The sequence below is a fragment of the Diabrotica undecimpunctata genome, chromosome 4, assembly GCF_040954645.1.
Source record: "Diabrotica undecimpunctata isolate CICGRU chromosome 4, icDiaUnde3, whole genome shotgun sequence".
NCBI classification, from domain to species: Eukaryota; Metazoa; Arthropoda; class Insecta; order Coleoptera; family Chrysomelidae; genus Diabrotica; species Diabrotica undecimpunctata.
The window spans coordinates 19,499,131-19,523,049 of NC_092806.1; the positions used below are offsets into that span (position 1 = coordinate 19,499,131).

Consider the following 23,919-nt stretch of genomic DNA (forward strand, 5'->3'; position numbering starts at 1 on the left):
GAGTTTATAGAATCTGTTTCTGGACATAAAAGTTTATAAAAGTGCTCATACCTATAGCATTATCACAATATAAATGTATTCTAGGCTGTTTCAAACATCCCATTATGATATGTAAACCTATAAGGATCTCAATTTCTTTTAAATTCGTGTGTGCAAAATTAAAATCGTTACATTGCTGGGCATACAGATTTGTTTTCTCTGCAACAGTTTCGAATAAAGCTGCTGGGATATATCTTGAGAAATATTCAATAGGCAACTTAACTTCTGTATCGCTATGTTCATCTTGAGGATTGGTCCAATTTTGCATTGCTAGTGGGACAGTTTGTCTTTCTGTCCATTGAATTTGGTTTTTAGTCGTTAAATACGCAAAAGTATTTTCATCATTTCTGTTGATAGTATCTTCTCCTATTACACCTACGTCGTCGAATATTTCATCTTCTCGAAACTCATCTTCTCGAAGCTCATCTTCATTATTGTCATCTTGTGGATCCATTGCAGCAAATATGTCTTCAATGCGGCTTTCCACATTTTCTGCTTCTTCTAATAGATCTTCATCATCAGCTTAACCTTCGGACAAATCGAAGAGATCCGAAAAGTCCCCGTTGTCTAATTTCTGCATCAAATTTTTCACATATTTGTCAACTGTCAGGTCTCGCATAAAAATCGATGCTTTTGAGTTTCTTAAGCCTGTAAAGAAAAATTTTGTTGTAACTTTTGCCTGTAATCAACACACATTTGATTCGAATCCAAAATAGCCTCTGAATACAGTTGTAAACGATTGTGTACACAAACAACTAACTGAAATTTACCTTCCAGTACAATTGTACACGATCGTGTACATAATGTTTTATACAGTTTTTTTCAAAAACCTTTACCACATAACGATGAGATTACTATCAAGAAATATTCCGTAATCATCCATAAAACCATGCAGTATAATAAAACAGCAATAACGTAACTGTATAAAAATAAAAAATATATAAATGAAAGGTACTTAAATGATCCACAATTTCTGTTGGTCGCCATGTTGGTTGGTAATGATTATTTAAACCGATTTTTCATAGATGGAGCCAGTGGCTTTAAATTATATTAAAAGAAGTGTACCTGGTCATGTACAAATCGTTTTTGCGGAATACATATAGAAGTTCTCTTATTTCTTAATGTTTGAAATCCATGTATTCGAACATTTGATAACTCTAAAATTACATATCCGTTAAAAATTATACCGTAAAAAAATAGCGTTTACGTGTCAAAATAACGGAAGGATAAAATTTTACTTGATAACTCTCTATTGTCTATTGAAATCAACGTTGCCGAAATCAATCCTGCCAAAACGTTGATTTCAATGGACAAATTATTATTGAACCTAAACCCAAGAAATACTAATTCTATATTATATATATTGATACATGACATTCCTAGCTTGGCGCTTTTGGCTTACAAAGCCATCTTCATACCATCGTTTAAAAAATTCTTCATTAAATCCAAAAAAGTTTTAAAGATTCATTAAAAAGACAGATTATGCCATGGGTGCAGGCACGCATCCATCTTAATAGCGTTCAGTTTGTACTTTCTATATCAAATGTGCTTATTTATATAATTTTCTAACAAATACTTTATCACTTAGTTTAACATTGTACTATTTGTTTTTAATATACAATAATGAGTTTCCGTGAACTAGAGTTCTCCTTTTATATTCAATAAATATTTCTGATATTGATTCAACTGCACCGTCAACCGGAATTTCAACTTTCATCGATTAAAAAACCGATTAGAATATTTAGAATACTGATTAATTACAGAAGCAGAAATCTAAACACCACTCCCTTGCCTGAAGAGGAAACAAAAGCCTCCAGTGCCGGAACAGGAGCGCCCAACAGAGGCCGAGGAAGAGGAAGGCCAGCGGGTGATTCGAACGCGTTGCCTTCAACTGAGGTCGACACTACTTCTGATGAATCTCAAGTAAGATCAAAATTTTATAAAAAAAAATCATTTTGAAAAAACTTTGTTGTGTTTAACAATTCGTCATACATTTCAACTAAAAATAATAAATCACGAAAAGCTCTTTTAACATTATCTTCATACATATTACCGATTTCAGGCGTCCAGAGGTCGCACCCGAGTCAACGTCCACCGTCCATCTCTGGATTTAGTCGACAGTGATAGTTTCAATACTCATAATGGAGGAAGCAGCCAAAGTAAACCATCATTTCCTCAAGAACTTCCTGAAGGACCGGTACGTTTTTTGGGAGCCATACCCAACGAGCGCATCGAATACGACCTACCAGTAAATAAAATCAATTGTATAATATAAATGCACTAAAAAGATGCACCTTTTAACAATATTGCATAGAATAAACTTTAATTTATCTTAATAATAGTAGTGCAAATATAACTAATTAGTTTGATCAGTAGTAGTACTAGACTATGAAGAAGCAAACTAACGGTTTCATAAAATTCACTTAGTTATATACATATTATTCCTGAATCATGAATTATTTTCATGTCTTATCATTCCATATCTGTGGGAGATCTACGTCCACCATTTATCTTTACCTGTATCTCAACTTTAAAAAGTTTTTCTATTCCAAAATATATCTTTAAAAGAAAAGAATTTAAAAAAAATTAAAATAAATAAATTAAAAAAAAATAAACAACCTGTTGTTGTTGTTTATTCGTTAGAGCTTTTTGGCCAAAATTGATATACGACTTATTCGGCCTCGGAAAATTCTGAGTTTTTCAGAAAAGAAAGAACTTCGAAGAAAATCTACGAAGCTATAAGGAAAGACTAAAGAAAATTTAAGAATGAAAAGATCCGCCAAACTATAGAAGAGAATAAAAGTCTGAAAGTCCTGAAAAGACGGCTAAACAATGGAAAATGTGAAATATACAAACTAAAGAACAAATATAGAGTGAAAAGAACCTCAACTAGAGAAGAACTACTACACATTGTTGAAGACTTCTATCAAGAACTATACACAAGTCAAAAGGAAGGCCAAACGAACTTGGAAGCCACCGCATCACGCAAAATCATCAACAAGGGTTCAGAGCTCATGCCAGAGATCACATTAAGTGAAATCTAAGACGCAAGGAAAAATATGAAAAACAACAAAGCACCAGGAGAAGATGGAGTCGTAATAGAAGCTATAAATATGGGCTGGCGTGTCCTTCTCAACCAAATAAAAATTTTGTTTAATCTTTGTCTAACAGACTGTTGCATACCGGAAACATGGAACAATGCAGTAACAATTTTACTACACAAGAAAGGAGACAAGGCGACCTAGAAAATTATAGACCAATCAGCTTATTAAACCACATCTATAAAATGTTTACCCGAATAATTATGACAAGACTACAAAAAAAGTTGGATTTCTACCAGTCCCGAGATCAAGCTGGCTTCCGCTCAAAATTCGGAACAAACGATCACCTACAAACAGTAAAAACTTTAATAAAAAAATCTATAGAATATAACAGATCACTGGTACTTATCTTCGTAGACTTTCATAAAGCCTTCGATTCCGTGGAATTAGACAGCATTTTAACTGCTCTGAACAATAGTAGAATAGACTACCGGCTTATAAAGTTAGTACAAACATTCTACCAAAACGTCACAATGCGTGTAAAACTACATGATACCACCAGAGAAATTCATATAAAGCGAGGTGTGAGGCAGGGCCACACTCTCTCTCCTAAATTATTTATAACGGTCCTCGAATACGCCTTTAAAATGCTAAAGTGGGAATATAGAGGAATAAAAATAGACGGGGAAATACTCAATCATCTGCGTTTTGCCGACAATATAGTACTTATTACTGAAGATCTGCGTGAAGCACAACAAATTCTACAAGAATTAGAAAACGTATCTTCAACAATAGGTCTAAAAATGAACATCAGTGAGAACAAATTTATGACAAATTTGGTTCCCAGCGAACACCTAACCATCCAAAATCAAGTGGTAGAATTGACAGAAAAGTACATATATCTTGGTCATGAAATCAGAATACGCAAGGATAATCAGACCTGTGAATTTCAACGACGAATAACACTTGTTTGGGCGGCGTATGGTTCACTAAGAGACATCTTTAAGAGCTATGAAACGGAAGACATTTGACCAATGCGTTCTTCCTATTATGACATAAGGAGCAGGAACTCTCAGTCTTACAAAAAAAACAGCACTAAAAATGCGAGTGACACAAAGGAGCATGGAAAGATCGATTCTCGGCGTGACAAAAAAAGACAAAATAAGGAACCAAGACCTAAGGAAAAGAACCAAGCTGAAATGGAATTGGGCAGGTCACATAGCAAGACTAAAAAACTCAAGATGGACCAGAAAACTAATTGACTGGCACCCAAGAGAAGACAAACGCAGCAGAGGACGATCACCAATACGCTGGATGAACGACATTAAACGAATATCAAAGAAATGGCAACAAGACGCACAGAACAGTGAAGAGTGGCGAAAAATGGGAGACCTATTTTTAGCAGTGGACAGAAGAGGTTGTCATGATGATGATGATGATGTGTCTGTGAACTTCTATTAATCCATTAGTGTTGGTATATTCTTGTTGCTGACTTCTTCTTTTATATATGAAGACCTAATGACCTTTATGACCTAAATGAAGAATGAAAAGGTCACGTGGTCGATAAACCCGGCCCATTAGACAAAGATTCATGGACTGCTTTGCGTCAGTTTTCTCTGTCGCTCTGGGGAAACGCAACTGTATTGTAGCAGTCAGTCTATCTTGTATTATATGTCTATGGTCTACACAGGATCTGCCTGCACGAAAGCTATTTTGTTCTTCTACATTTGTCATCTCTTTTTAATTTTATTTTTTAATATTTTTCCATAGAGTTTTGAGGGTGAATTTATGACACGTAGCTCTGTAGTTTAAACAATTCTTTCTATCTTCTTTTTTGTAGATGTTAATTTGTACTTATATTTATATATACACACCTATATATATATATATATATATATATATATATATATATATACTGTCATGATTCTGTAGGTATTTATTTTTATCTTTTTTTATATTTTGCATTTTTTTTACAAGAAAACTTGAATTGTCATAAAAATTTTGTAGGTTATATTTATACTGTTTCAATTTTGAAAGTTTGTTTTTTCTTCTCTGTTATACATTTTGTATTTTATGGTAGTACAGTTTTGAGTACGTGGTCGTTTGATCGACAAACTTCTCTTCACAATAATGTAGCTATCTGATTAAGCAGTGATCAATAATAAATTTTAAGTCCTTTGTCCTCTATTCCCACATATATTTGTGGATTTCTTTATGTTTAAAATATCCATTTTGTATTTTAGATGAATGTTGTCTACGCAGGTCTACAAGATGCATGCCGTTGTCATTTAGTATATATTCTCCATGTTTCCTATCATTGCACTTTGCTTTTTTCTTCACATTCGTTCATTAAACATATGCAATAAGAATATATCTTTCCGACTTCACCCTATTTCCAAAAAATTTCTCTTTTACGTCTATAGTTGCATCATGAGTTGAAGCAGATGTACCCACTTTTCCCAAGTCTTGTCTCTACTATATAAATGTACTTAATCTCCTTTTATTTAGTTCCTTTCTCATTTCTTTAACATCTCACTAAGTACTGCGATAACTATGCTCTATCTTTTTCGTAGTTGTGTTACTTGTGAATTATTTCCAGGAGATATCCGAAGCTATTTCCAGTTTTTGCAATTTTGTTGCTTCTTTTTCTGGAAATGAGGAGTAAATCCATCGCTAAAATCGCCAGTCTTGGAGTATTGGGAAGGTTTCTGGGCGCCTTCTACCCGTTTTGGTTATGCTAGATCGGGGCAGGGCCCATTTGTGTCTTCAGACACTTAGACCACCTAAGACGGATCCATTGTATCACCCCTATCATATCTGATATAATCAGCAGGGTTCCAAATCCCAGCTCTTCTGCCGTTCCGAGCGTCTAATCCTTTAGTTAGCTTGTGTTCTCACAGAAAGCCACAAGTCTCTTTAAAAGGATAACTCTCTCACTTGGCTAGGTTGCATAAAGGCCGAACTCAGTATCTGCCACCTCTGGTAGGCCAGTGCCGGGCACTCTCAGAGGCCATGTGAAGAGGTTTCCTCCTCCTCATTACACAGACGGCACCGTGGGCCATCCGCTAATCCAAGCAGATGAAAGTGCCTCCTGAGTCTACAGTGGCCGGTAAGCATACTGACCACCAGAGAGCATCTTCTACAGTCTAGAAGGAGAAGTTGGGCTGTACCACTCTTGGACGACCCCACTATGTGGAGCCTAGCCTTCTTTTGTTCCATTCCACGCCTGTGTGTTCCGGTACACATACTAAGTTAACTCTATTGGTTAGCGCAACATCAGTAAGTGCTCTCTTGCACTCAAGAACCAGCTTAGAACTGACTTAGTGCTGCTTGACTGTCAGAGCAGACGGAAATGGTCCTGCCTGAGCAAACCCTACCTATTATCTCCTGAGTACATACCATGATCGCAAACATCTCGGCCTGAAAGACTGATGCATGAGAGGTGAGAGCCTGGCCAGATTCAAATCTGATTCCGCTACCATATATTCCAGCACCTGCCAGCTCCTCCATTTTGGACCCATTCGTGAACCAAATGAGCTCCCTTTGACGCATCAGTACAGGCTCTCTTTCCGGTTTCTAGGTGCCTTCTACCCCTGCTTGTATTGCCATGTAGCTGTGCTTAAACATATTCTATATTTAAGCCACCAGAAACACTTGTCTGCTACATAGGGCACACCCAATATATGCAACACCCAGTGGTTATCCGGCACATTGTGACTTGAAGGATTTGAGGATAGGATTTGTTGACTGAACTAAGATTTATTTCTAGAAATCCAATTTAATTTTTAGAAACCAATGGGCATTTCTTCAATTTTTATTACAAAAAGGATATCGGTACCCCGTTTTTCCTCCGAAACCTGTTTTATTTATTCTGTTTAATTTGTTCACTTTGTTGTTTTCTCTTTTTATATTAGCTTCTCTATAGCTTTTGTGTTGATATTTAACTTATTTCTAATAATTTCGTTATAAAGATAAAGATCTTCCTTCTGGCTAATTCATTATTTTTAAAAAGGTGGAAACTAGATTTATTGGGTATAATTTGGTTGCTAGGTTAGAAAAGTACTTATCATCTCCAAAGTAGATGTTTGGTAGTTTAAGTAACCTTTTGATTAAATCATCTTATAACACATAATTAAAAGTTTAAGTCGTAGAACATCCAAATTTACCCCTTTATTTATTTGTATTCACCTCTAAACTAGATGTTTGGTAGTTTAAGTAACCCTTTTAATAAATCATTTTATAACACATAATTAAAAGTTTAGGTCGTAGAACATTCAAACTTACCCCTTTATTTATTTGTATTTGTTACGATGGTATGGCTAATTAAACGACTAACGCAACAACTAATAAAATTAAAAACTAACAGTTTCTCATTTAAAGGCACCAGAATCGGTTGAAAAAGAATCTCCGGTTCCGGAAAAAGGAGATGAAGAAGTAGCAAGTACTCCAGAAAAAGATACTACTGGAACAATTTTTGACCCTACAACAACTGCCATGTCTCCTATGGATAAAGTTGCTTTAGATCTATATGCTATTTCCCAAGGAACACAAAAACTCTTCGGAGAAGGTGAAGAAAGTACTGGATCGACGGAGGAATCGACAGATGAAGTCTCAACAAGTAATATTTGAAATATTTTACAAGACATAATAAACATTTTTTACGCCAGTTACAGAGACTGAAGCGACATCGAGCACTACAACTACTACTACAACCACAACAACAACTACAACAACTACCACTACCACTACTCCACCACCCCCACCTTCAACTGAAGCGCCCACAGGTTTTGGAAGGAATAAATTCGGTGCTGGTAGACGCACCCTTGGAGGAAGAAAATCAACAACCACTACTACCACTACCGAAGCATCTGCTTCCGAACCTAAAAAGAGTAAATACGGAAGACCCAGCTTTGGAGGAAGGTCTCGAACAAGAACAACTGCCGCCCCATCGGCTGAAGAACCTGTCAATCAGGAAGAAGTTAAACCTGTTGGACAGTCAAGGGTAAGTTATTAAACATCGTATCTAAATACTGTATAATATTTATCAGATATACAAATTTTTTAAAATATTTTCTAGCCTACGGTGAACAGATCTCGATTCAGTTCTTCCAGAACACGAACAAGGACTACTGCAGCTCCCTCCGATGAGCCCAAAGAAGAATCAAGTACTTCAGCGCCATCTAGGGCTTCCCTTCCCAAGTCACGACCAGGTTTAAGAACTAGAAGCCGTACAACAGCTGCGCCATCAACGGAACATGATGACAATAAGGATGACGCATCTTCGCCCGCAGACTCAAGGTAAATATATACAGATAATATAACAGAATAATTATTGTGTTAATTTTTTTAGCACTACTGCCAAACCGAGGAGGATTAGCGGAGGATCAGCTGTGAGACCATTAAGACCAGGAGCTAGGATTAACATAGGTGGAAGTAGAAGTAGGACAACTACAAGTACTACTGAAGCAGCTGCCCCGGTAGAAGATAATGTTGCTGGTGATGAAGAAGCCGAAACTCACGATGAACCAAAGGTAATTTATAGATTATCAAGATAAGCTTTCTATTTGTTATTATCAACTGCATTAAAAAAAAATTTTAATCTTCCTTTTAACATTATATAACTAAACCAAGCCATTTTTTATTCACAAACCCAGCAATCAGACCAAATAAAATGTCTTAAAACATTTTAAAAAATCTTGATTTACGCACAAACTATCTGAGTTACATAATAAGATCTGGACTCAAAAGCAACCCATCGTTACGACTCATCTGTAAATCTCCTAAAATCGCACTATGTAGTATCTCCAACTATTTAATATTTTTTATTGGTAACATAACCTGGAACGAAATCTAAAAAACATTCTGTTTTCCTGATTTGATAGTATTTTAAAGTTTTTAAAAGACTTTGCTCTAATATAAACCAGTGAACTGACTGTTTATTTATTCTTTGTTACTTACATATATAAAATGTACTAACTGTTTGTATTAACCCTGTATATTGAATGTAGAAATTATTGTAAATTGTGTCCATGTTATTAACCCCAAGTGATCAAGACACGTTGATTTCACACAAAAAAAGTGTTTTTTAAAGAAATACGTGTTATTGCAATTATTTTTTTATGCCTACAGGAAGAAGCACCAGCCGCAGTAGATAATTCACCATTAAGCCGTTTACGAAATAAAAACAGAATTAATGTTCAGCCACGTCAGAAAACTGCAGCAAGCGCTCCAGTCCAAGTGCGTAGAGTCAACCCACTTCTAGGCCGAAAACGTCCCGGTCAATCTACCGAAAATCCATCCAGTGAAGCCCCACAAGAGCCATCTTCAACGGAAGCAGCTGCAGAGGCTGCTGAAGAAGAAAGTGACGAAACCGAAGCTGCGGCTCCGAGCTCCAGCACGACAACGGAGGAGCCTAGAGGACTGAATAAGCTTCTGGCTGGAAGAAGGCGGTTGCCTGCCCGAACTCCTGGAAGTATAGCTAGTAGAGCACAATAGGGAAATATAGACTGGTGTATACAGGGTGGCTGACTCTATTCACAGTGACTGCTTTAGGTTTTCATTAAAATTTTCCTTTGTTGATTAACTTAAAATAGCCTCCAGATTTTTATCTATTCAATTTCCCTTTAAATTCTTAGTCACATTTTCTTACTGTTTTGTAAGTTGTCATTTTACTCCTACATGGTGACTTACTGGCCCAAAGGTTTCTTTGTACTTTCTCGACTCATAGCACCTGCCAACTTAATGTTTATCTGTAAATATTATTAGCATTAAAAGTCTCTGCCCTATTGTAATATATTCACAGTCAAGAAAAATCATTGCATGATCATCTTTCACAAGGTATATTCATTTTCCAACTTTTCATCGATAGATTCGAATGATTGGAATCGTCCAAATTAATTGGATCATAAAATAACTACAGAAGAGACAAGTTACACCTAACCTCTGTAGCGTGAAGCACGATCTGTTCACGTGTAATTGTTTACACGTGATTTGTACATGTTCCTGGCTGTTTATAGATTATATCAAATTAGATTCTGCCTGTTAAGTTTTGCTTAGTTGAAATGTAACTGTTTTTACACAAACATTATTTTCATTGCATTTTTAATTCTATAATGACTAAGACATGTTTTAATTTTTTATAACACTGAAACTAAAATGTATAATTAAAATTTATTTTTCACTGTGCTTATAGAAAAATTGCCCGAAATTCTGACACCCTATACCGTGAAATAATTTAAAATCGGTTAGTGAAAAACAATAAAAACACCGACTTTTTTTTAACTTTTTCATTATTTAAGATAAATTAGATGAACATTATTTCCTGAAAAGCCCTTCAAATTTATATGTTGATAAATTATCCGGATAGCTTATAACCTCAAACATATTGAGTAATTTTAGCTACTATACCGTATTTCCTAATGTCTGACAGCATTGTATTTATATATATATATATATATATATATATATATATATATATATATATATATATATATATATATATATATATATATATATATATATATATATATATGTATATATATTCAAAGGAAAACTATATTCTACGAAATGATCCTCAAATGTTAAGGTAATTTGTTAGTGTTTAAATAAACTTACATGTTAAAGGAAATAGACAATTTAATCTATAGCATCACACTCTTTTAATACTCTTCGCTGAAATTACATCTTCTTCAAGTGCCATCTCCGCGGCGGAGGTCGGCAATCATCATAGCTATTCGAACTTTTGAGACGGCTGCTCTGAAAAGTTCATTTGATGTACATCCGTACCACTCTCTCAGGTTGCGCAGCCATGACATTCTACGCCTCCCTATGCTTCTCTTTCCTTGGATCTTTCCCTGCATGATCAGTTGGAGCAAGGTGTATTTCTCTCCACGTGTAATATGTCCGAGATATTCCAATTTTTTTGTTTTTATTGAATTTAAAATTTCCATTTCTTTGTTCATCCTTCTCAGAACCTCTTTGTTTGTGACGTGTTCTGTCCATGATATTTTCAGAATTCTTCTGTACACCCACAGCTCAAATGATTCCAGTTTTTTCATTGATGTAGCATTCAAGGTCCAAGATTCCATTCCATAAAATAAGGTCGAAAAAACATAGCACCTCGCCAACCTAACTCTTAGTTCCAGTTTTAAATCCCTGGTACATAGAACTCTTCTCATTTTGTTGAAATTTGCTCTAGCCTTTTCTATTCTTATTTTTATCTCCTGATTGTAATCATTTGTGGAGTTAATCATTGTTCCCAGGTATGCATATTTGTCCACTTGTTCGACGTTGGTTTCGTTTATTAGAAGATTCTCGTTATTTCTTTGAGTTTTCGATATTCTCATAAATTTCGTCTTCTTGACATTCATTGTTAGACCATACTCTTTTCCATACTCTGCTATTCTGGTCACCAGTCTCTGAAGATCTTCAATGTTTTCGGCTAAAATCACAGTGTCGTCCGCATATCTAATGTTGTTAATGGGAACTCCATTTTCCTTTATTCCAGCTGTTTCACCCTCAAGAGCTTTTTTCAGGACCTCTTCGGAGTAGGCGTTGAAAAGAATTGGCGACAATACGCATCCCTGTCTTACTCCACATCTAATTTCAATTTCTTCTGACAGCTGTTCGTTAACACGTACTTTTGCTCGCTGTTTATAGTATAAATTTGATATGATCCTGAGGTCGTTGTAGTCAATCTTCTTTGATTTCAGGACATTCATTAAATGTTTATGTCGTACTTTATCGAATGCTTTATTATAGTCAATAAAACATGCGTATATATCTTGATTGACGTCCAGGCATCTTTGTATTGGTATATTAAGTGAAAAAAGAGCTTCACGTGTTCCTAGGCCTTTGCGAAAACCAAATTGTGTATTATTAACGTATATGTCCAGTTTGTGATATATTCGGTTATGGATGACTTTAAGTAGTAATTAGTAATGAAATAGTAAGTAGTAATGAAATTACATGAACTACCGAAAAAGTCTAGAGAAATCACCGATGGTACTATAATTTCTTTTATAAATTTATACATTTTCCCCTATTATTTAACCACATGTTTCGCAACTTCTTTCCAGTTTTCAGTAGATCTCTTTTACTTGTAATTCACAGTTTCACTAACATCTTTCATCTATATCACTGCATCAACTCACATTTATGTAAATAACACTTGTATAGCAGCAAACAAAAAACTTTTTACCACACCTATTTAATCACTAATCAGTAGCCACCCCATAAGTAATGGGTTTAATAGATTCAGTAACTCTTGTCATATAGGAATAGGTTGAAACTAACAGTACCTAATGGAATATTAGATGCACAACAGCATACTACAGTCCCCACTTGTAAAATAAAGACGACAGACATATTTATACTTACTGAGGTGTAGGTAGACGACATTTACGTCAAGTTAACGGATCAAAATAAATATATATTTAGGTAGGTTGACAAATTTTAATAAATTAGCAAGATAATATCAGAATGATGGGAGTATAAATAGATAATGGAATAAATCTGTCTTCATAGAAATGGTGTGCTGCTTTTGACTCTTTGGCGCGGTGTCAAACATTATGAAATACATATTAGCTATGCGGATATATTAGAATTTATTTTTTACTTTATATCGTACGAATATCATTAATATTTTTAACTTATTTGTTGAACGCTTAAAGTTTATATACAAATGAAAAAAAACGTGATATATTTTAAATAAACATTGTGTTTTTTAGAACTTTATACATCCAAAATTTTCCTAACGATACAATATTCAATTGGTTGGTCCATCTAAGAATTAAGCATTAAGTATTGCCTTCTGCGTCCAGCATTATATTTTGTTTCTGTTTACAATAAAACTTTATTTTACTCATACATATTGACAGATTAATAGTAAAGAGTATTTTGCAATCCAATAAACAAATAATATAAAAAAGGATACGTTATTATATGGAAGAATTATTATGCAAATAATATGTTTTGCTTTGTTCCATGTAATTAGGTAAATTGTCATAATCCTTTATGAGATCGATAAAAATAAGTTAAATTTATTTTATATTGCAATAAGGGTTTTGTAAAAAGTTAGTGAAATATATCAAACTTTTATTCCTTTGTATAATAAACATTTTGCAACACTTTATATGGTCTCTTCAACCGGATGTGATATTTCCAGCTCTACATCTCACAAAATGTTCTGTACTCTAGCTGCATTCATAACATAGTTATAAAAATCAAAAGTGACCATTATTTTTCTTTTCTAGTTGTAAATACATTTGGTTATTTTATATACTTAAGTAGACAACTCAAATTTGTTCTTAGGTTGAATCTCGATGTTTATATTTTTAACTGTAAAACATGCAGGCCACCCATGTGCCAATATTTTTAAAGCGTTAGTGGTTAGATTTTATAACTTATTACACATAGGATCCGTTTTCAATTGTAAATAAATATTTTTTTATTTTATGGTGTTTTGTTAGTTGTTTCATTAAAATGTCTATTAAAATACAGACATTGGAAAGCTTTAAAAAACTAACATGTTTACCAACAGAGTGTAATCCGATTACCATTTTAGAAAAATAGGTATATTTTGGAAAAGAGGAAGAAAACCTTGATAAAAAATCACCCGATTCTCCTGAAATGGGATTGAGATATGGGGCCAACAACTCCATACTCGAAAAAAATACAGATATGATATCAATCCTAGGAGTATACCTCAGAAAACTGACAGATCTAAACAAAGACAAAACATGCGACGAAATAGCAATATGAATTTGGTAACATGGAACGTTCAGCAATTAAAAAAAAAATGGTACAGTAGGCGTCGGAATAGGGTCCTGGGAGGGGGGGGTTTCACCTCCAACCCCCCCCCCTGGGTGCGCCACTGATTCATACTATATTTTCTGTATTTTTAAAATTGATGTAAGTAATTTTATTATTTATTTATTATTTATATTTTAAACAAGTCATATTATATTAAAATAATTCAATAAATTATTAATTGTAAGCTTCTGGTAGTTAAAAATCGTTATATTAAGGTGCGAAGTCATAAAACAGGCGTTGTTACACGATGTCGACATTGTCTTGTACGTCTAGAGTTACTACCGTTCTCTGTACCGTTCCATCATTCGTAAGACTGATATGGTGTACGGCGAACCGTTCCCCTAAATTTCTGTAACTCCAACCTTCTTCTCACAAAACCACTATTTGAGCACAGTCTTCATTAGTCAAATTTCTCGATTCCGTTGCATTTTGATTAAAACAATAGCAAAATGTTAGCAACAAACGGCAATAGTTCACACGACTTAAAAATGACACTATCCTCTTATAGACATTAACAAATTTACAGCAGCTTTGTTTTGTGTTCCTAAGAAACCGGTTGAAACAAAAAACAAAACAAGCAACCTGATAAAAACATTCCAAATACATTATATATCTATGTTTATTTATTTATTTATGTTTGGGGTAATAATTGTATTTTTCCAAAAACTAGAAATATTCTCCAAAACACATGCAACTTCATCCTCGTTATCAGACTCAGAACTCTCATCAATCTCTGTTTGTATATAAGTAGCTTATTCTTCTTCGTTTGAGAAACGCAATATCATAAAGCGATGAATCCAAAGTAAGATCATGTAGAATTGTTACTACCAAAAGGTTCAGAATATGATGAAAATTCTTGTCATTCTAGATTAACTTGTTTGTAACTGGCTTCATTTGTTCGCAACGATGCTAATAATTTATCAACTATTTCTTCACAATCTGTTGAAGAGCCTTGCTGTTCTAAATCAGCTCGATCATCAATAACTTAATTTTTTCACGATCATGCTGATATTTTTTGCTCTATAACCTTAGTAAATCACAACTGAACGTACAGATCTAAGAATAACATATTTGTTATCCCCTCCAAACGTTCAAAATTGAAACTGAAAAGATAACAGAAAAAGACTAACGGAGAAGGAAAATAATACATTCAAGAAGAAGAAAAATATTCTGTTGACAACAGAATATTTTTCTTCTTCTTCCTCTTTATAAGCAATTCTGCTTATGTGATTATTTCATTCTTTTTTTTTCTAGTTTGTGTTTTCTTCTAATGTCTTCACTTCTCTTTCGATCTCCCAGCGTATTTCCTGTAATTCTTCTTAGTACTCTCATCTCTGCCGTTTCCAGAAGCCTTTGCTTTGTGGCTGTGTCGGGTCTTGTTTCTGTGGCATATGTCATTATTGGTCTTACACTGGCTTTATAAATTCTTGACTTTATCTCAGTGTTAATGTGTCTGTTTCGCCATATAGTGTTATTAAGGCATCCTGCCAGTCTATTTTCTTTTTGTACGTGATCTCTCACTTCTTTTCTATTTTACATCTGGTTGGTTCTTTGCTGACTACTATTGATTTAGTTTTCTGAGATGAGATTGTCATATTAACTTTTGTTCTTATGTTAAATCTGTGGACTAGTCTTTGCAGCCTATCTTCATCTTGGACTATTAATATTGCGTCGTCTGCATAACAGATTATTTTTATTTCTTTCTTTCCCATTCTGTATCCTCTTCCTTTGGTAACGTTTTTGATGATTTCATCCATGATTAAATTGAAGAGCGTGGGGCTCAATGAATCTTCTCGTCTTATTCCGCTGCCTATTTCTATAGGTTGTGTAAGTTGTCCGTTGTCCATCCATTCCGACTTACATTTTGTTGTTTTGGTAATATTAGATAGTTTTTATAATATTTAGGGGAACTTCTCTATTATACAGAAGATGGATTACATCTTTGAGTCCTACTCTGTCAAGCGCTTTCTTTAGGTCAATCAGATACAGAAATGCTGGTCCATTATATTCTAGTGATTTCTCAGTAATTTGCTTTATAATTGCTTGTTAATTTGCTAAACTTATCCTCTGATTTATTAGCACTTGTTTCTTCTGGTATTTTATTGTGTTTTATAAATTATTAATTAATGTTGTTAATTGTTCTGTCATTGCTGCTCCACAATATTTCAGTAGTTCATTTGGTATCCCCTCTTTACCTGCTGCTTTTCTGTTTTTCAGGTTTTCAAGTATTTTCCGAACTTTCTGTACATTTATACTAAGTTCTACATTTGTGGTAAGTTCTGGTGTTTCCGGTTCTAGCGTCGTTCGTTCTTCCTCCGCATAGAGCTTTTTTAGATAATCAATCCACGTACCCTTTTCTATGTGTTTTGGTTCTACTACTTCCTTTACCTCCGTTCTATGATCTCTTATGAAGCGCGATATTTCCTTTTGCAGACCGTAAAAATTATGTTCCATTTCTTTCTTTGCATTTTTTCTTCACTTCTGTACAAAACCATGGAGTTCTTCGCCTTGAGAACGATTTATTTATATTTATATTTCTTTCGCCAAGAACTTCCTTGTCCGAGGCTATGATTTTAGACTTAATTTTTGCCCAGCTTTCTTCGACTCCCTGTAATATATGTGTTTCTGCTTTTTCGCTGGAGTTATCCTGCAAGCTTTCAACTTTTATCTTTGTGGTGTATACTGGTGTTTGTTATCACATATATCTGTTTTCATTCGGATTTTGCACAATACCAATTTATGAACGCTTCATATTTCTCCTGATGAATATTTTTTTTTGGGATAATATAAAAAAAAACGTTTGTGAAACAATTTATTAAAAAGTTTTAAAAATAAACAATTACTATAACACTCGATTACAATCATTTATATTTACACATATTTATACAGTAAGTACAAATAAATTGTACTTAGATGTGCGAAACAAACTTATTCAAAGTGAAAATAAAGACTGTATGATGGAATGATGGAATGTATCAAATCATAATCGTTTATTAATTCATACCTGTAACACAGGTATGAGGAAAACAATATTACTGTATTTTGTGTCACCAATCGATGCAAGTCTGGTAAAGAACGATTTTGCTTTAAATATATTTTCGACCATAATTGCTAATTATTATAAAATGTATATAAACTTACTTTTTTTTAATATTTCCAAACACCAAAACCATTATGGGAATATCAGCTATTGTTACCAACGATTATTAATTTATTGAGACTCATGTTAATTCGATTGACAACCAATTCAAATTATTATGTAAATGTCGACCATTGTAGAATCTTTCAAATAATTTTATTTGAGATAATCGGTGCCTTATTGCACGGTTTATTGGAATAAAATTTAGCCACACTTGTTTACTATTTAAAAAATCATTACAACATGTAAACGAATGATAACACAGCATAACTTCAGGGACTGTGGTGTCAGGTTGGTAGTGTTAAATATATAAAATGTATTAGGCAGCATTTGGGCGGGGAGGACCTTTTACTCCAACCTACGCCGACTGCCTGCTTGTTTTAAATCTTGAGTTTTGAAAGAAAATGTGTGTATTGAAAGAATGAATTGATGAAAGTAAGAATGGTTGGCGTTACTCGTAATTACCAACTGGTTCTGTCCTGCTAGTTCCATCATGGGGGGGAGGGTCATCCCGGTCGCCAGACCCGCGATGAGTTGCGCCGGACGGTCGCTTCACCGACCAGTCTGCCGGGGGGCTTTTGCGGGGGGAGGCTAGGTGGCCGCCAAACCAATGGAATGCACGTGAAAAGTGCCAGAGGGGACTTAAGAGTAAGGTCGGCGGGTCAGACATGCACGCTAAGTGCGGTTCCAGACCCGTCGGCTGGAGGAAGAGGGGATGAGTTTAGTCGGTAGGCGAAGCGTGCCGGACTGAACCTGGGACACCTTCCCAGATGGTCTTTTTGAAGATTCTCACCTCCCAAAAAAAAGGGCAGTATATGGACTGAAATTATAAGCCAAAATCCACAAAGCCAGTGGCTGAATTGTACCAACAATCTGATTTTAATGGGTTATTCACAGGCAAAAGAACTATTGCTAGGATGCATGTCTCTTAGAATATTGCCACACTAATTAAACTTTTATTTTATTGTTACAATGTTGTTAAAAATAATCGATCAGTTAATTGGTCAAAGATTAAACATAATAAATTTACGGAATTTCGTATTAGCAAAGCTGGGTTTAAGACGGAAATGTGTCTAGAAGAAGAGTAGTATAGTTAAGGTTTCCAACCGAAGGAAGATAAAGCTATTGGTTTGGTCGAATGAATCAACGAAAGTTTTTAAAAGAATATATTTCTACTACAGGCTTCATCAAACATATCTATGTTTCATCATTCATTCAAACATATCTATGCTTCGTGTACCTTAAGAAGGCATTTGACCGGGTCAAATTAAAGGACGTTGTCCACTAAGTGTACGCAAGAGAGATACCTCTAGGAATAATCAAAATGATCGAAAATATCTACCAAAACAACACAATAAAAGTAAAAGTGGAAGAAGAACTAACCGACCCTATTGAAGCTGGCAATGGGATAAGACAGGGAGATTCCCTGAGTCCTCTATTGTTCAACCTGATTAATCTATTGTTCAACCTGAAATAATAAAAAAAAGGATACCAAAGGGGAGAAAAACAACTTAAAATAATCTGCTGTGTAGACGACGCAATACTACTCCCTCAAAGTGAAGATGATTTACAACGTATGTATGTTAATTTCCCCAAAGAAGATAAAATGAATGGTTACAACAGCAAATTTACTAAGATATCAAATGTAAAGGTAAAATAATAGAACAAATCTAGCTACGGAAAGGTCGAAACTGAAGTGGAAGATCAAGTGAATAGAGCAAACAGCCGCAGACTGCCTGAATGAAACAATATGAAAAAGAATTGAACGACAGAATTTACAAAACAGTCATCAGACCAATAATAATATAAGCGGCAGAAACACTACCTGACACAGAGAGGACAAAAAGGAAGTTAGAAACAGCAGACATGAAAACACTTGATAGTCAAAATTGATAGTAAAACACTTGATGGAAAAATTGATGGCCAGACACTATGGGACAGAGCTAGAAGTACAGATATACGACGTAGATGCAAGGTGGAGAACACCAAGAACTGGGTAAGAAATAGAAGAGTAGAATGGAACGTCCATATAAGCCGAATGACAACAAATAGAGTAGTAAAGACGGCAAGAGAAGGTTCTCCAATAGGAAGACCACGAAAACGATGGAACGACAACTTACTGGAAGCACATTGAAAAACAGACAGAGTCATGTCTACATAAAAAGAAGAAGAAAGAAGGTTTCAAGTTGTTTTAAAACGACTATAAAGGGACGTTCATTCAGTTCAGGTATTATTTATCGAATTTTCAAGTATTCCTAAAATCCCCCATTTGCCTGCTAGCTTATTACTACATTATTTACTGTCTTTAAAGCGAATTAACCAGAATTTCAGTTATTTTGACGTTTCGATGTCTACATCGGAAATCGTTCTCAAAATATAAATTAAACAAATTAGTTTGCTTTGGTACTTGGTAATAGTTAACTTTCTACAGTTACTATAAATTTTTAAGTATAAATTATGCCAATACAAAGCCAGTAGTGAGCAAAGTTTATATGGTATAAGTGTGTTACAAGTATACTTACATAACAGCACAATGAGAAAGTTTCAAAGTAAGCACTCTATTTACTTGATTCTGCCAGGGCAGTGCTGGTGGATGAACCAAACTTTGGTCATTATAGGCTTGGTTCTAGCTTAATGTATATTAATAAACCCATAACAACTGTAGCATTTCTTCTTTTTTACTGGATAAGTGACATTTTATCGGGGGCCTGAAGACAGGCTGAAATATTAGAGCATGAAACCGAACATAATAAAACCAATTGTTCTTTTACCTGTTAAAGATGGACTCACATTTATACAAACTATTCATCGTCAGATTTCATCATCTTTATTATCTAAATTTAATTGTCTTATGTAATCTATAGTACCAAGACCACCTTAGTAACCAAGGAAGAATTAGTATAGTTAAATAGATAATAATGTATTTATGTAGTAAAATTTTGGTCAATTAAAAATAATTAAGATTTAAAAATAATATAATTAAGAACATATAGAAAAATATTTATGTCGACAATGAAAGAACTTCGACATATATATATATATATATATATATATATATATATATATATATATATATATATATATATATATACACTCGCGATCATAAAATCCGGGTCACCTTGAAAATCACCGATATTTCATTTTTAACGAGCTTTATCGTAAATAATAACACAAATACAAACCTAATGCATGTGTCTGGGAATTGTTGTCGGCTTAGCGGTTTACTTTGCAACAAAAAATTTCAATAGTGCCAATTTCACGGGAAAGCGCACACTTCCCAAAATGAACGGTACCTGTAACTGCCGCTTGTTTTAAATGTTTCATTTGTGCTTCGACTTTTTGTTCAAACGCAACGAACAACCGTTTATTATTGCCACCATTAGTGTTTATTAGTGCCATTATTAGTGTTTATTTTTTGCCAAAAATACCCTTGACTGTCGTTGAAACGACACAAATTGTTGCGCTTGTGAAAGACGGTCACACTCAACAGCAAGTCGCAAGAACTGTTGGCGTAAGCCTTTCTTCGGTTCAACGAGTGCTTCAACGCTTTCAGGAGAAGGGTTTGCTATCCAGACGACCAGGCTCTGGACGAAGAAGAATGACCACGGTACGAGATGACCGTTTTCTTGTGTTTCAGGCTTTACGAAACCGGACCTCAACTGCGATTATGCATCGAAATTGTCTACAGGAAGTACGAAATCGCAATGTTAGCGCTGCAACAGTCAGGAGAAGACTTCGTTCTTCTTCAAAGTCTCTTTGGAGCAAAGAGTTATTCTCAGATGAATCCCGTTTCGGCTTAACTGTACGTGTAAAAGTTTGGAGGAGAACCGGTGAATGATTTTCACAAGCTTGCATTGCTCCAAGAATGCCATTTGGTGGAGGCTCGGTCATGGCTTGGGGAGGTGTATCTTCCGACTTCCGCACAGAATTACCCTTCATCGAAAATGGGTCCTTAACTGCACGAAGGGACATATCTGGAACGATTTGAAAAAACGTATTCAACCCCTAACATCTTCTCCTAACAACGGATAGGAGCTTAAGGATCTGTTAGTGAGAGAGTGGAATTACATACCACAACATGTAATCCAGAGAAAAATTGAGAGTATGCCCCGTCGTGTGGGGCCATACACGATATTAGTCATTGAAATTTCACTGACATTCTACCACGTTCTGTATTTTCAATTTTTTTCGTATGCCTGTTTTATCAACAATTTGGTTTGTTTTCTGCTTTTTCAATAAAAACAATAAAAAACCGTTTTTTTTTTTCTTTCAAAACATACATTGATGACAAATAAAAAATACGTTAGCCTAAAAAAAAGTTATTACTGCACCAGAGGCAAAAATATTCCAAAAACTTGAAATTTTCAAGGTGAACCGGATTTTATGATCGCGAGTGTGTATATATATATATATATATATATATATATATATATATATACATATATATATATATATATATATATATATATATATATATATATATATATATAGTGTGTCCAATTAAATCGATACCAGAAGGGAAACTTTTTTATTTTTAGTTTTGTGAAAAAAAGTTATTCCTTATAAAAAAAATTCTGCATGTTTTAAAACCTAAAAGACTATCATATTCAATTTTTGAAGTCATTAATATCTTTTGGCAAACCGCGTATATGATCGAACAAATTTAAATTTGATGATTGTGTTTTATGTTTTAGAACAAGCAGAACTTTTTAAAAAGAATAACTATTTTTCATAAAACTAAAAATAAAAAAGGTTCCCGTACGATGCCGACTTAATTGGACATGCTGTATATACACAGGGTGAGTTTTAAAGCGACATCGGTCGATAATTACATTATGGTACATAATATTCAAAAAAGTTATTTAGAAAAATGTCTTCTTCTTCTTAAGGTGCCATGCATTTCTGCGTAGGCGTCCACCGTACATCGTCTTGTCAGGTGAGATGTTAAATATTCTGGATTAAATAATTCTGTTTTTAGCAGCATTGCGAAGCATTTCATAGCTGTGGATTCCTGTCCATTGTCGTATATTGCGCAGCCATGACATTTTTTTACGTCCGAGACCTCTTCTACCCTCTATTTTCCCTTCGAGTATCAGTTGCTGAAAAGTGTATCCATTGTCCATTGTCGTATATTGCGCAGCCATGACATTTTTTTACGTCCGAGACCTCTCCTACCCTCTATTTTCCCTTCGAGTATCAGTTGCTGAAAAGTGTATCGTTCTCCTCGTATCCTCGTAGAAAAATGTAGGTAATGATATTCTCTAGGCTTGGAAAATATACCGAATTGTACAAGGTGATTAATAACTATTTATTTTTACTAAGTTATTATAATAATTAATAATTATAAGTTAGATAATTAGTATAGTCCTGTCGTCAGTGATTTGAACTCTAAAAAAAATGAACAAGCTGAATTTTGCAGAGAATGCCCCCTCCCCTTATGTCTTGGGACCCCTAAAAGTTTACCACTTCATAAAATGTCATAATTAGACTATAAAAAAAATAAAATATGACAAAATTGGAATTTTCCTTTGTAGTTCACTCTTTATTTGTACATTTCTTCTAAATACTTTTTTGGATATGTTGTACCAACGAAATTATAAATATTTTAAATTAATGGGGCATATCTAAACACTTCATTCTAAATTTTTAGATATTAATTACGTCAAGTTTCTCTAAAACGTCTAATTAGAACTTTAAAAGAATCACCCCGTATGTAAGATTAAATTAATTAAAATCAAGTGGAATGATTTTTCACACAACCATGGTTTGTTAAAAAACACACAGCGCTCTATTCTATTTACATCTACAGGTATTTTACATATGATATGAATCGTTAGCATGAACAAAGTTAAAATAAAAAAAACACCAATTGTTTTCAGATTGACAAGAATATATCACATATTGTTTTATTTCCAAATAACAAAAATATAATACCGATTTCAAATAGAAACTAAGGATGTGATAACATAAAAAAAGATGTTCCCTTAATGTTATTTTCGCAAAATAAGCATAGTGTGAAAGATGTACGAACTGTCAAGATGAATAAAGACAGTATTGCGGAATTTGAAGGTAAATTATAAATTTCCGAAGATTAGCGAGGAATTCCGAGAAAACTTTTGAGGATACTAAAAGCACAGAATACTCCAGTTAGTATTCTGTGCTAAAAGTATACTAAACTGTAGATTTTTATTTCTTCATAATCACATACAGTCACAAAGCTTGTAGAGATTATTACGAATCGAACATCCAAAACCGCATTCAAATCGAACTTACTTTGCGGAAAATCGATAGTAAGGAATATTTTTGTGCTTCATTTCCTCGATCTTTATATTTTTCTATGAGTAATTATATAGAATTACTCCAGAGACAAATATCAGAAAAGACGTTACACCCGAATTGTTTTTGCTACTGCTTTGAGATTTTGATTTGGATTTTGAATTTGATTTGGGGATTTGGATTTGAGGATATTGAGATTTCAGGGTGTGGAATTTCGAGATTTGGCGATTTGAGGATTTGGGATATTCTTGCCATTAGATAACAGTGTACAATACTGATAATATACACTTCCGAATCTATTTAATTCATTAAGAGAACAACTTTTAACAAATTAACTTTTAACTAAAATTGTCATTACATTGGTTCAATGCATTCAATGCAAGTCATAAAATGTTAAATTAAGTGATACAAAATGGTATACATTTATTTCCTAACATAAATTTAACCCTGTATTATTTGAGAGCAGAAATATTTCCCACAGAAATAGAACTGTACTTATTTTATAAAATTCCCGCAATTTTCAATTGACAGGTACAATTTACTTTCATGGAATTATTTATTTGCTTAACTTGGATTTAAGTACAGACCTACATAAATAAAAAATTGTAAACA

At 34.1% G+C, this 23,919-nt stretch overlaps 1 protein-coding gene across 3 annotated transcripts in view; it reads left to right on the forward strand.

The window, feature by feature from the left end:
- LOC140439270 (uncharacterized) overlaps positions 1-13,535 on the forward strand; it is a 77,249-nt gene extending 63,714 nt beyond the window's left edge. The window contains exons 5-11 of one of the 3 annotated variants that reach the window (XM_072529085.1): positions 1,803-1,962; positions 2,102-2,287; positions 7,461-7,698; positions 7,754-8,082; positions 8,158-8,378; positions 8,431-8,611; positions 9,210-13,535. In XM_072529085.1, coding sequence (XP_072385186.1) covers positions 1,803-1,962; positions 2,102-2,287; positions 7,461-7,698; positions 7,754-8,082; positions 8,158-8,378; positions 8,431-8,611; positions 9,210-9,575 — 1,681 coding nt within the window. In that variant the 3' untranslated portion in view covers positions 9,576-13,535. Of the gene's footprint in view, positions 1-1,802; positions 1,963-2,101; positions 2,288-7,460; positions 7,699-7,747; positions 8,083-8,157; positions 8,379-8,430; positions 8,612-9,209 lie in introns of all 3 variants that reach the window. The other 2 variants (XM_072529084.1, XM_072529086.1) reach the window with 2 other exon arrangements.
- Positions 13,536-23,919: the final 10,384 nt, after the last annotated feature.